Source organism: Clinocottus analis, unplaced genomic scaffold, assembly GCF_023055335.1.
Source record: "Clinocottus analis isolate CAN_PGR_092001 unplaced genomic scaffold, fCliAna1.0.p SCAF_10, whole genome shotgun sequence".
Lineage (NCBI taxonomy): Eukaryota > Metazoa > Chordata > Actinopteri > Perciformes > Cottidae > Clinocottus > Clinocottus analis.
In genome coordinates, this window is record NW_027175821.1 from 21,026,551 (window position 1) to 21,040,490 (window position 13,940).

Genomic DNA, 13,940 nt, shown 5'->3' on the forward strand with positions numbered 1-13,940 from the left:
CCTGCGCTCCCATTGGTCCACGTAATTCTTCATCTTCTTCTTTAGAAAGCTGTTGAAGCGGTGCAAGTGAACACTGCTGCCACCAACTGGCGCGGAGTGGTCATGAGGCAATATTCAATTCAATTAAATATAAATGGTATAGCCCAAACTAACTGAAGGCTCCCATCCTACTTTTTAAGATTCTTTAACCACAAGTAACCCTGCATTCAGTGCAGGGTTACAGCGCAGCTCTCCAGTGGTGGGGTAATATGGTTCTATAAGCTCTCTAGTGGGGCAATATGGTACTATCATGATGATATTATAGCCACCTTAAAAACCCACCTCGAGAGATGATAGTATCATGTCCGAATTATCAACCGAGTCAGATCGAGTTATCCAGGGATGGTAATCGGATCGTAGTCGGACCGCAATTATTTGAACAAAGGTGTTTACATGAAAGGGATTATTTGATTTCAGTCCGATTAAGCCAGTAATTCGAATGCATGTAACCACAGTCACTGACTCTACTCCTTTCCGGGAGCCTCTGTGCTTCCTTGCCTCAAGTTTCCATGGGCCGTGCTGTCTGCAAACCGCCATGGACCGTGTCCATTCGGGTAGAGGAATCCTCCTCTGTTGTCCTCTCTAGGTTTCCTTCCCTTTTTCCCTGTTAAAAGGGTTTTTACTATCTGTATTTGGGGGAGTTGTTCCTGATCCGATGTGAGGTTCTGGGACAGGATGTAATGTGTACAGATTGTAAAGCCCTTCGAGGCAAATCTTGTATTTGTGATTTTGGGCTATACCAAATAAACTGAAGTGACTTGCTCTCGAGGCACTTCCTCTTTAGAGTCACTTCCTGTAGTCTCTCGAGTCACTTCCTCTCTGGAGTCACTTTCTCTAGTCTCTGGAGTCGCTCGTCCTAGAGTTGGGTGCTCTTGAATTTGGTTGATAAGCAGAGTTGGTCAAAGATATACATTATAGTATATATCATACGTTTATAATTCATTGCAATTTCAAGTAGTCCAAACTACACATTATCATACTATTTATTTAAGAGCACTCTTATTAATGCCATATTAAACAGGGCATTGAAGTCAACGCGACACTTTTATGTGTTTTGGAAAACATTGAACACAGAATACTGTATAATGCAAAACAGTTTAATATATTGACAGTATAGAGCTGACACAGTAGAATGTAAGCACACAAGCACACAAACACACACAAACACACACACACACACACTACTGCTGAGCACACTGGTTCTCCATAGTGCTCTGAGAGCTGACATGGATCACCTCCACTGGTCTTTGTTTTCTTTTTTTCTCCTCTCTCTTTTTCTGCTGTTGGTTCTCCTCGATCTCTCCGTCTTCAAAGTCAGTCACAGGAGCGCTGGATCACAAACACACAAAACCATCACACATCATGAGGGCCGGATCACAAACACACAAACCATCCTTCATCACATATGACCAGTGGGCCCGCTAGGCTATCTCTGCTGGCCTAAACACATTCACAAAGTTAGAGCTATTTTAAAAGACGGTCCGTCTGTCTCGTCTCTTTCTACTTCAGGATGAGATTTACAGTATTTTCTCACCAACAAGTCATCCAGATGTTGTGTTTCTATTGATCATTGCACACTAAAGATGCAATTTCATTTTAATTGGTTTTGTTAATTTAAACGTAGCTGTCAACAACAATGAGCGTCTGACCAATGACATACTTGTTTATTTCAAGGTTCCCTGAGGAGTTTTGGAACACTGGTACCTCTGTAGAGCTGGATTTTCATTCGTGAGGCTTGAGATGGATACAGAAACCCAGAATTCAATGGGCACTGGTGAGAAGTGAAGACACTTCTTACTGTACATGTAATAAAACCAAGCCAACACTTTAGTATACATGTGTGTGTGTTATAATGTGTTGTAACGCTGTTGTGTTGTTCATTGTGTACACATGACATACAATAGGGTTGATTAAGATAAGCCAGTTCTGTGCAATGCACGCTGGTTAGATCGAGCGAGGCGGTCATTAATTTCAGAGCAAAGCGGCCGCAGCAGCTCTCCACCGACTGCGTGGCCCAGTGCATGATGGGAAACGCCTCACTGTCGCCACATCAGAGAGCTGAGTGGCTCTTAGATCTGACAGCAAACACCACGTGTTGTAGAAAATCCTTATTTATTATGTAGTTGTAATACTTAACGCTCGATTGTTGACGATTAGTCTCATGTTTAATCTAAACACATATCTTGTGTGGTTGATAATAACAAAGCTTATTTATATAATACACATAATACACACAAAGCTTATGCCAGGGTGCTGGAAAAGAGACTCCGACCGCTTGTCGAACCTCGGATTCAAGAGGAGCAGTGTGGATTACTTCCCGGTCGTGGAACAGTGGACCAGCTCTTTACCCTTGAAGTTTGCCCAACCAGTATACATGTGCTTTGTGGACTTAGAGAAAGCTTTCGACCGGGTCCCTCGGGGGGTTCTGTGGGGGGTGCTGCGGGAGTACGGGGTGCCGGATCCGTTGGCACGGGCTATCCGGTCTCTGTACGCCTGCAGTAGGAGTTGTGTTCGTATCCTCGGTATTAAGTCAGACATGTTCCTGGTGGGTGTTGGCCTCCGCCAGGGCTGCCCTTTATCACCGGTCCTGTTTGTGACTTTCATGGACAGGATTTCTAGGCGCAGCCGGTGGGCGGAGGAAATCCGGTTCGGGGGCCTCGGGATCGCCTCTCTGCTGTTTACAGATGATGTGGTCCTGTTTGCTTCCTCGGACCGTGACCTCCAGCATTCACTGGGGCGTTTTGCAGCCGAGTGTGAAGCGGCAGCGATGAGTTAGCGCCTCCAAATCCGAGGCCATGGTTCTCTGCCGGAAACCGGTGGATTGCTCCCTTCAGGTGGGGACAACATGCTTACCCCAAGCGAAGGAGTTCAGTACCTCGGGGTCTTGTTCATGAGTGAGGGTAAGGTGGAGCGGGAGATGAACAGGCGGATCGGTGCGGCTGCAGCAGTAAAACCGGCGCTGTACCGGTCCGTCTTGGTGAAGAGGGAGCTGAGTCGGAAGGAGAAGCTCTCCACTTACTGGTCGTCTACGTTCCAACCCTCACCTATGGTCACGAACTCTGGGTCGTGATCGAAAGAACGAGGTCGCGGATACAAGCGGCCAAAATGAGCTTCCACCGTAGGGTGGCCGGGCTCAGCCTTAGAGATAGAGTAAGGAGCTCGGACATCAGGAGGGAGCTTGGAGTCGAGTCGCTGCTCCTTCGTATCGAAAGGAGTCAGCTGAGGTGGTTCATCTAATCCGGATGCCTCCTGGACGCCTCCCATTAGAGGTTTTCCAGGCACGTCCATCTGGGAAGAGGCCCCGGGGAAGACACAGGACACGCTGGAGGGATTATATCTCCCGGCTGGCCTGGGAACGTCTCGGGGTCCCACAGAACGAGCTGGAACATGTAGCGGGTCAGAGGGAAGTCTGGGTCGGTCTGCTGGGTGTGCTGCCACCGCGACCCGACCCCGGATAAGCGGCGGAAAATGGATGGATGGAAGTAATTATACTTTACTTAGGAGCCAAATATGCTGAATGAGTCGTTTGGTTTAATTCGTTGTGCGTTCATTTTGAAATATACAGTCCTCAGTATGATTTGTGCTCTGTTCACATGACCTGCCATCAGGCAACACTCTACCTGGGTGGGATCACGACGGCCTCGTCTTCACTGATCTTCACACACTTTGCAGGCCGGGGCTCAGGATCTGAACCAAAACACAAAATGGAAAAGTTATTAACGGTGTTATCACATAATGTCTTTTCAAACAAAAACTGTACCACCAGCATGAACAGAATGTGAAGCGGTTATAGTGTTAACAACATTCATGTCTTGTGTTGCTGGGATATCTACTAAAACGAGCATGCTAACCCGCTAGCCCCAGCGCGTCCTGTCTCGTTATAGACTGAGCCAGAGCAGCTCCCGACGTAAGCAACCTGGATTCCGTATCAGTTCAAGTGGAAGCTATATTTTTAATATTTTACTGCTTCACTTTGCCCTTTCCAACTGGGAACGGAGGACATCGATGCTCTCATCAAAGCCACGTGACTCTTGACAAAAACTGTCATTTAATTTTGACACAAACTAAATGATTGCAGCAGTGGTTACTATCAACTCCCTTGTTGAGAGAGAACATGGTTTGTTTGGTCAATGGAGTCCTGCGGCTTTAAAGAGACCATTGATGGATATAATGGCTTCTATTCACCGTCGGACAGCAAGGTATAGTGAGGGAAGTGTTCGAAATGTAGGGAACACTTGAACTGATACTGACTTTGTTTAGGTGGCTACAATACATAATGTTCACAGCTGTACTTGGCTTTGCTCCCATGCTGGTACTGCTGGCTGTTTCTCTGAACTGAAGTTCTGTCCATTTACTGGAGGTGATACACTGACTATGGATAAGTACCTCAGACAATCCCACACCAATGTGTACTGTGGGTTCCTTATGGAGAGCAACTGGACTCCTCCAGTGAACACACCTTGTGCAGAGCTCACTGCCTCAGCTGGACCACAAGCATCCGCTTCAGGATGTGCAGTCTGTGTGACGTCCATCTTCACAGCGAGGACGTGCTCTCCCTTGTCAAGTGGTGCTTTCTCAGAGGAGGGTAACATGTCAACAGGGAACTTTTCTTTCTTTCTCTTCTGGATATGATTCTTGTTTGTATCTAGAGAGAAATATTGCAAAAAGCCGCAATGTTACAGTGATACAATGACACCGAATGCACCGGCTTCCATGTCACTACAAGAAAGCAGTCGTCAGACATCAGAGACACAGGAGTCATGACCAATGAGCAACAATGGGTTCCTTTCAGTACCTTTGGGCTCATACTTGTGTTGCAGCTCTTCTACTCGTAACCGCAGTCTGATCTCGTCACTCTGAGTCTGTAGAAAGGAACATAAATAAATAAATAAATAAATAAATAAATAAATATATGTATATATATATATGTATATATATATATATATATATATATATATATATATATATATATATATATATATATATATATATATATATATATATATATATATATATATATATATATATATATATATATATATATAAAATGTTTCTGACACGTCCCATGTTTCAGTTGTTGTGTTTTGTAATATTATATCATGGATTTTTGTGTGTATCATTGTTTAAGTACAAAAGAAAAAGGTGAGAAATATATTTGAAATACAAGTGTTTGTTGTTGTAATAATAATTTTGGCCACAAAAAACAAAAGTGCACAATTATGCTATGTTTGAAATAGGAAGTTATGTAAATTAAAACTCATCTGGAAGAAAACATGAATGCTTGTAGTCATATTTGGAATTTGAGGAAGTGGCACACTTCACCCTTTTAGGGCCCAAATGACTATTATAACACCAAATACACAATAATCCTGACAAAACCACAAATAAGAAAAAAGAGGAAACCAATCAACACAATGTTATTTCTCACTCATATCAATATCTATTGGACGGTACTTGTGGCACACATGTTGCTTCCTGTTGCGTTGGTGAGTGAGCGTCTTCAGAGCGGGTACCTTTTTGAGGAGACGTTCGGATGAGAAGAGTTTCCTCTCTAGTTCTAAAGCTCTCTGGCTCTCTGACAAAGATTTCATCCTCTGCAGGGAAAGCTCATCTCCCAGACGCTCTGCCTCCTTACTGACACACAAAAGCAGCATTTAAGTTACTGGCAATATATTTGTGTTACTCATACTACACCACAGTTGCAAAGCTACTTACTGTATCCAACACCAGTTAATAAGCATGTGACTGACAAAATGCCGGACTATACAAGTGTATTCCAGTGCCACCACATAGCTGTGTAGCAAGGCATTATGGTATACCAGGGTACTACAGTGGTCTTTAAGCGTAGCTTTAAGTGCTGTTGCGGCAACATAACAGTTAAATCATAGATGGAATAAACTGTTAGATAAAGTGAGGTACAGTTAAACCCGAATGACTGTGCGGCAGGTGGAGGCGGGTTTGACTCACACGGTGTTGTTGAGCTTCATCTGGAGCAGGTCAGTGTAGTAGGTTTCATCTTGACCGGAGACACTTTCAACTGGAGCAGAATTGGCTGGCTGAGACTTCAACATCATCTACACACTCGCACACACACACACACACACACACTAATGATGATCAAGTAATAATAATACATATCCTTGCATGGTAATCCATTATTTATGCACAGCACCTGCACATTGGATTTTCACTGCTGGTCTATAAGACATCTGAGTTTTAAGCACAAACCTCCACCTTCTCAAGTCTGTGCAGTTTAGTCATGAGATTTTGGATCTCTCCATTTTTCTCAGAGAGCATGGACTGCAGTCTCTCCAACTGAGCAGGATCAGCCCTGGAGCCCTGCAGCTGCATCAGAGTGGCAATCTGGACCTGCACAGCACATGCACATCCACTCTGTCATTGTACCAGCAACAGGACATATTCATAGCTGAGGTTTCCACCTGACTGCCCTCCACGACATGCGGTACCTTGGTGCGCTGCAGCTGCTGCTTGCTGAAGGCGTGTTGTTTCTGCAGTGACAGATACTGGACCTTTACACTGATGAGCTGCCTCTCCATCTGAGCGCGCTTATCCTCCAACTGCAGGAGGAAAAAAACATGTTGAACACTGATTTCTTTGCATGTCATAATAAAAGGTTTTAGTTTAACTTTATGATAATAATTGTCAATTTGAACATTTTGAGACTGGGTACAAGAGTTTAACATACGTTGCTTTCAACAGATAGTGCTGATATTTTGAAGTGGGGTTGTTCGAGGTATTTATGGCACATCCTTTACGAGGACTGAAGTTGTTCTTGTGTGCTCTCTTTAATGCCAAAAGACTCCCTTTTCAAAAACAAAACTTTTACCTCACTAACATGGGAGTTGCTGGCTAGCGCAGTTGGTTTGTGTTATTATGGGCTTTTGGTGAATTTGATCTAACATTTTAAAACATCAGCCTCTAACCAACATTCAACAGCTTGCAGGAGCAATTTGGGGTTAAGAGTCTTGCCACATCGCCATAGACTAGCAGAGCGGCGAATTGAATGCCGATCCTCCGATTGAATAATGACTCTGTTCACCTCTGAGCCACAGTCACAACGCTTTAAGCTATTCGTTTTTATATGTCACAAAGATGGTTTATACCTCTCCGAACAGGGAGTTCCCTTTGCTGTTGGGATCCTGGGCCTGCTGGAGAACGTGGTCCAACTGGATCTGGAGGTCTCGGTTCACCTCGCGAGCTTTCTGAAGAGACAGACGTATACATTCAGCATGCATGTCTGTGCTGCGTGTTCATCGTCACTTGCAGTAAGCAATCCAGCTCCACTGGGATGAAGGAGGGATCATTTCACAAAGCTTCTGTCTCACTGCTGCTTCCAGTCAACACTGTTCCAAGCAAAGTCTTGGGATTCAGCCTTCAAAGCTTGAATCCCAGCAGATAGAGAAAGAAAAATACTTTCTAGACATGAAGGTTGGAAGCAGGACGCAGGGAGTGAGCGAAAGAATGGAACGTGCTGAGTTCAGAAATGGTATTAAGGATGCTAGCCTCTACTTTGAAAAAAAATGTTTTGTGGTACATGTATGCCGCAGGCATTATGGATGATAAAAACTAACTTCCTGTGAATATGATTTGACATTCATTCAATAATGAAGCCGGTCAAACAAACAGTTTTATCAATGTTATTTGAGAAAAATATATATATACTAGTCTGCAGGTCCTTCTGTGTGGAGTTTGCATGTTCTCCTCGTGTCAGCGTGGGTTACCTCCAGGTTCTCCGGCTTCCTCCCACAGTCCAAAGACATGCAGGTTAGGTCAATTGGACTCTAAATTGCCCGTAGGTGTGAATGTGAGCTTGAATGGTTGTCTGTCTCTATGTCTGCCCTGTGATGGACTGGAGACTTGTCCAGGGTGTACCCTGCCTTCGCCCCTTGACAGCTGGGATCGGCTCCAGCGCCCCGCGACCCTAATGAGGATAAGCGGTTTGGATAATGGATATATATAAAAAATTATATATATATATATATATATATATATATATATATATATATATATATATACACACACACACAGTCTTTCAGAAACCATCATTCTATAACTGATTCTGAAACATGCTGTGAAGTGCAATGGGAGTAGAGAATGCTTTGCTTGTCCTGGTTGCTTGCCTACAGCCACTGAAGTGACGACCATGAGGTGACTATAACATCCAGGATGTCCTGAGGTCTAACATCACTATGTACATTAAGTATTGACCACTGGCAATTGAAGAGCATTTCTTTAGTGGTCTGTATTGATAAAAGCATATTAAACTGCGCACACGCACAATAAAGAGCAAAAGGTATGTTTACCTCTAATGAATTAAACCAGGAAACCGCTTGCTTTTCTAGCTCCTCTTTTTCCTCAGTCATTTGCTCCAGGTGGCGCTGTAGGCTGCTGCTCGTCAGCTCCAGCTGCTGCTCCTTGTACTGAGATTCCTGCAGTGTGTGCTCCAACATCACCTGGTAGACATGACTCATTATTACAACTAAAGGACACGCCAAGGTCACGATTGGAAAGTATAATATAGGCGATTAAGATTACATTCTCACTGAATAACAGTATAATAATAATTAAACAGATTTAGCTGGTTTTCAGCTCTGCTCCTACTCACCTTACAGTTCTCCAGCTCCATGATCTTCATCTGCACCTCTATCATCTCAGATGTCATGGAGCTCTGGGTGTTTTCATTGAAAGCTTGCAGCTCCTCTAGCTTACTGTTTAGCGTCTCAGTCTGCACCTCAAGTTTGTGTTTCAGCTGGTGCTCATTCAGCTGGGATTCCTCCAGGGCAGACTGCAAACTCAGCATCTGGGACGACATGCAGGAAAACAGAATGAGCAAAACTGTAAGGAACAGTGTTTCCCATTCATTACCTAGACTATGGCGGCTTTACAGCAACGGCCGTAGGACCGCTGTGCTTTCTGGGGCCGTGGATCTAATCACGTCATCTCCATTTATATGTCCAGGGTGTTTATGATTGAAGTATTCAGTAGAGCACAATTTTGAAATGTCCACTTACAAAAACAAAAAGTTCTGCATTCAATATGTTGCTTAAGTATAAGCACAAAAGTATTGTCATTAAAATGTTGCAGCTGGTTAAGTTTAGGCTAATTTTAACTACATATATTTTCTTAATAATTAGGCTGTATACTACACATGAATCATAGTTTATTAGTTCATTTATATTGTGGAGTAAGAGTCTCAATCTGCAAATTAGCCTAACTACCAACTAACAATGACTAGTAGATTACTAGTCTACAATTACGTGAAATGGAAATAGTCAAGTAAAAGTACGCTACGAGTACCTCAAAATTGTACTTAAGTACAATACTTAAATGTAAATAGACTTAGTGGCATTCCACTAGTGCTAAATCAAGAGCACAACATTGTTGACAACAGTTCTCTTAAATTGCACCAGATGAATGCGCTGGGCAGTAAAAATGTATCCTTTTCTCTTTAGGTGGTGCGTGCCCTTGGACCACAATAGTGTCAAAGGTCCCCCCACCAGTCTCACAAAACACTGGAACTTGATATGGTCATAAGAGCACACTCGTGCTCTTACACTCCATTCAGAAAACAAGACTTTAACAGTGGTTTGCTTTGTCTCCCTGACAGACCTGACATTAACCTCACGACTCTGGATGTTGTTATGAACCCAGACAAAACAGTATTTGGTTCTAGGACCGCAACATTTAGAAAGCAGAAATAGGGGTTATTTTGGCTGACAAAGTAGATGAAACTGTCTTGGTATTCCTTGAGAGCCCATCCTTCTTTCTAATGATGCAAATGTACACTTTCACAATACATCTGGCACAAGTAAACTCGCTTTGCGTTTGATGTGAACACGACATTTAAGAAATAGCACATGTGTTTGTGTCACACAAGGCTGCATTCATGGATTTCATGATGTTGTTTTTTTTGCAGAAAAGAAAAGAACATCACTTGTTGTACCTTCTTGTTGAGCTCATTGAGTGCTGTGCTGTGGCTCCTCTCCAGATGGACTTGTTGATCCTCCAGCTGCTGTCTTTGCTGGTTCTTCACACAGTCGTGGTCCGACTGCAGTGAGTCAAGCATCCGAGTCTTTAACGCCAATTCCTTCTGAAGAGAGTACTTTTCTTGCTCGAGGGCCTTTGAAAATACAACAGGTGTAGACGTTTATAACAATCCAGAATAATGGGCAAACCTCCCTGTGGGCAGTGTTCCAGTGCAAGCTTTTGAGTGAAAATGGGTTTACTAATGTACACCAGGTCCAAGGACTGGAACTAATTCCAAATCCTTTCGTGCCGAGTAATTTTAAGGTTAGTTATTGTATTGGTACTTGAAGAAATCAATGAGTAAGACCAGCAGATGGGGATGATAATATGTATTTAAATTACATTCAAGATTTGTTTCCAGTATATATAGTGACCTTGTTGTTGCAAACATCACTTCTAGAAACTTTAGAAATTTTAGTCCTTTTTGGTTTATATTAGTTCTTACTAAGTAATATTAGTTCATACGAAGAAAAAATAAACAATAAATGTATTGTACTTTATCCAATACCAATATATTTCCAATTAATGGTGTAATATGTAATGTCTGGCCACATGCTTTTCATCATTACTACTTGGGCTGTATGTACATAACTGATGATAAAATCATCAGTTATGTACATACAGATCCAAAGACACTGTTAACAGTTCTGTTGTAGACGTTTCAAAAACTGGTATCTGAAAACATAGAAATGAAAGCAAAGCAGCCACGTTCCCATTGGTTGTTTTGTTGTTGGTGATTTGGCCAAGTTGGGCAGGTATTCTACCTCCAGTGCGTTGGTCATCTCTACTCTCTGGTCGTCCAGTCTGTTTTGCATCTCCATCTGCTGGTTGAGCAGATCCAAGCCGGCTTGGGCAGCCAGGTGGATCTGCTCCTCTCTCTCCCTCAGCCGGCTCCTCAGTCGCTGGATCTCCTCTTCTGCTGCCATCTGGAAAGTGGTGTATAAGCATTTTTGCGGAGAGTGTGCAAGGACCAGGGAAAATATCCCTGTGACGTCACATATTCACTTTGGTTTTAGGGTGCATCTATATTCTCTATTGTTATATGAGGTAACGTGAATGTTATTCAATTGGTCCAAGCATGTGTAGTTGTATTGATACACAATCTATCAGATTAATGTATGTGCAGGTCTGCAACACACACATGCCGAAGCGTGTATCCACCTAATGCAAACTTTACGTACGTCGTGCGGAGCTAACGTTGTGTCCTAGTAACTGCACGTTATTAACGTAGCCCTATCAGGTATTACGTTATCAACCCTGAAAAAAAATACACACACATAGCCGTTCTAGCTAAATGGTCATCGCATTTAGCACTACCGTTAGTACCACTAAACTACACATGACACCGACAGCTTTACCCGCGTTAGCTAACAACGTTACGCAACTCGAGCTCAAACGTTATAACACCAGCTAACGTTACGTAACTCTAGCCCTAACGTTAACGTTATAACATTAACTAACGTTAATCATTTTAACAACGACGCCTGAACTAACCTAATGTCACCTTCCCCGGCTCGTTTTCCTTACGAGAAATTCCCTTGAGAAGGGCAACTAACCAAGTAACGCTGGCTCTGGAGAGCTATTATTAAATTGGTCACGACTATTGGCTATAAATGGCCATGAGTATAACAAATGAGTTGCTCAACGTTACCTTCTCACCGATCAGTTGTACGTCAGGTCAAACCGCTCCAGGTTTGAATTCGGCTCCTATGAACTATCGCGACACTTCAACGAGATTTCACCCTGATTGGCCCAGCAGGAGGAAGAGTAGGCTCGTTCAAAGATCTGAGCCTCGCCTGGAGAGCATCATCATCATCATCATCATCATCATCATCAGCGGCGGCAGCGGCAGCAGCGACAAAAGTCCTGGTCCGACACGGAGCAGGTCCGTGTACGTTTTGAACACGGACCGTGTATTTTGCGGCCAACGGATTTTCGTTTTGAAATGAGAAAACCAAAATCAGGAAACAGCTCGTTTCCCGATTTCCGTTTAGAAATATGAAAATAAAAAACGGAAAATGACCCATTTTCCGTTTTCTGTTTTGATTATAGAAAACGGAAAACTAAAAAAGACCCGTTATCTGATTTTCTTTGTGCTTGAACATGGACATCGAGAATTAAAATACTGAGTTTTTTCTCATTTTTTGCGTAGGTGTTGTGACCTGGAAGCTATCGGTTGTTTGCGGTGTACTGAACATGCAGGTTTGATTTCAGAACATGAATGAATGGCATGAAACATTCGAACGAGCGGAAGGAGCCACAGGACACAACATCCGGGTTTCAAAGTAGTGACTGATATGGATGTTCAGAACATTTCTGACCACATCCAAACATTTAAACTGTACCAGCACGTTTGTGTTTGACAAATTACAACATTTCTGTATGACCAGTACAGTTAATATAATATTAATATGGAATATGTTTCACGTCAGCTGCAGCTGAATTGATCAGGGAGATGATCGAATGTCTGCTGAGTTCACTGCAGTGGTTTATTGCACTGGATGGAGTTTAATCACCCACTTTGGGCTGCATTCACAAACAGAGAAGACCAGACCCGGCGCGGCGCGACGGGTGCCGTTACCGGCCCGGACCCCGGTGCGACGCGGGCCGTTACCGGCCCGGACCCCGGTGCGACGGGGGCCGTTACCGGCCCGGACCCCGGTGCGACGGGTGCCGTTACCGGCCCGGACCCCGGTGCGACGCGGGCTGTTACCGGCCCGGACCCCGGTGCGACGGGGGCCGTTACCGGCCCGGACCCCGGTGCGACGCGGGCTGTTACCAGCCCGGACCCCGGTGAGACGCGGGCCGTTACCAGCACCTTCGGCCAAGCAGTCTTCAGACCGTCCGTTTCCAGCCTTACGCCGCCCCTTTTCTTTTCCTCCAGTTAAATATGCTTAAATTCAACGGGATAGCAAAAAAACAATAACACAAGCACACGATCATGAACGTATTTGTAATAAACAATAAAACTAAAATATGTGTATAAGCAACGTATTTGTAATACGTCAAACACCGACGTAATCAGGGAGAAAATATGTGTATAGTCAACGTAATTGAAGTGTATTAGTTCTGGGGGAATGTCATTTGTAGGAGACAGGGTTGCAGCACCACCTCTGCACATTCCTCTCTGAAAAAACCAGCGTCGTCCCAAACTTGGTACATAAAGCAATGGCGATATCACCACAAGACATTCATTCATTCATGTTCTGAAATAAAACCTCATGGATATCTGACACCAAATTAAATACACCACCAACTACTGATAGCTTTTGGGTCACAACACAAAAACCTACGCAGCGCGCCAGCTGACACCAATGTGACTGTCAAGCTCGTGTGAGTAACTTCCGGGTCACAACACTAAAACCTACGGAAAAAATTGAGAAAGAAGATTTCCATGCAGTATTTTAATTGTCGATTATCATGTTTAAGCACTTCAAAGAAAATCAGATAATGGGTCGTTTTTTGTTTTTGATTATCAAAAAGGAAAATGGGTCATTTCATATTTCTAAACGGAAATCGAGCTGTTTCCTGATTTTGTTTTTCTCATTTCAAAATGGAAATCTGTTAGCCGACAAAACTGTGGTCAAGTCGGACAGTTTCCTGCTGACTTCAATGTATAAACAGGAAATCACAGAAACGACTTCCTGTTAGCTCCGATCTGTAGTGTACTCGTAGTTTACAGATCACGTTTAGATTCATTCATGTGTTTATAAATAGATATTTATGTAGAAATGTGTGTGTAGCTGTGTCCTTTGTTGTTGTTATCTTTGCCTGTGAAATACATTATACAGGTTTTGATGTGCTTTATAGAAATAAGCTTTGTTATCATCAACCACACAAGATATGTGTTTAGA

The 13,940-nt window shown here is 43.3% G+C and overlaps 1 protein-coding gene across 4 annotated transcripts; it reads right to left on the minus strand.

Moving 5' to 3' along the window:
* Positions 1-1,122: 1,122 nt before the first annotated feature.
* On the minus strand, positions 1,123-11,887 carry spdl1 (spindle apparatus coiled-coil protein 1). 4 transcript variants are annotated; one of them, XM_068595651.1, is made up of 14 exons: positions 11,738-11,887; positions 10,851-11,012; positions 10,004-10,180; positions 8,666-8,860; positions 8,364-8,513; positions 7,164-7,262; positions 6,507-6,617; positions 6,274-6,408; positions 6,007-6,113; positions 5,553-5,673; positions 4,835-4,901; positions 4,499-4,684; positions 3,660-3,726; positions 1,123-1,368 (listed from the first exon to the last, which is right to left on the minus strand). In XM_068595651.1, exons 2-14 carry the CDS (start codon positions 11,010-11,012, stop codon positions 1,221-1,223), a joined length of 1,725 nt encoding a protein of 574 aa, XP_068451752.1. In that variant the 5' UTR covers positions 11,738-11,887; the 3' UTR covers positions 1,123-1,220. The 4 variants fall into 4 exon arrangements, with proteins under 4 accessions (XP_068451752.1, XP_068451729.1, XP_068451744.1 ...); XM_068595628.1 differs by having other exon boundaries at positions 6,268-6,408; XM_068595643.1 differs by lacking the exon at positions 11,738-11,887 and adding an exon at positions 11,643-11,725 and having other exon boundaries at positions 6,268-6,408.
* Between the last annotated feature and the right edge of the window lie 2,053 nt (positions 11,888-13,940).

What these genes read in the sequence shown, in the direction of transcription:
- spdl1 (XM_068595628.1), bottom strand. Translation starts at nt 11,012, where the DNA reads ATGGCAGCAGAAGAGGAGATCCAGCGACTGAGGAGCCGGCTGAGGGAG. An exon ending in AGATGACCAACGCACTGGAG is followed by an intron (nt 10,181 to 10,850) that starts GTAGAATACCTG and finishes GTATTTTCAAAG; the next exon opens with GCCCTCGAGCAAGAAAAGTA. An exon ending in TCAATGAGCTCAACAAGAAG is followed by an intron (nt 8,861 to 10,003) that starts GTACAACAAGTG and finishes ATGTCGTCCCAG; the next exon opens with ATGCTGAGTTTGCAGTCTGC.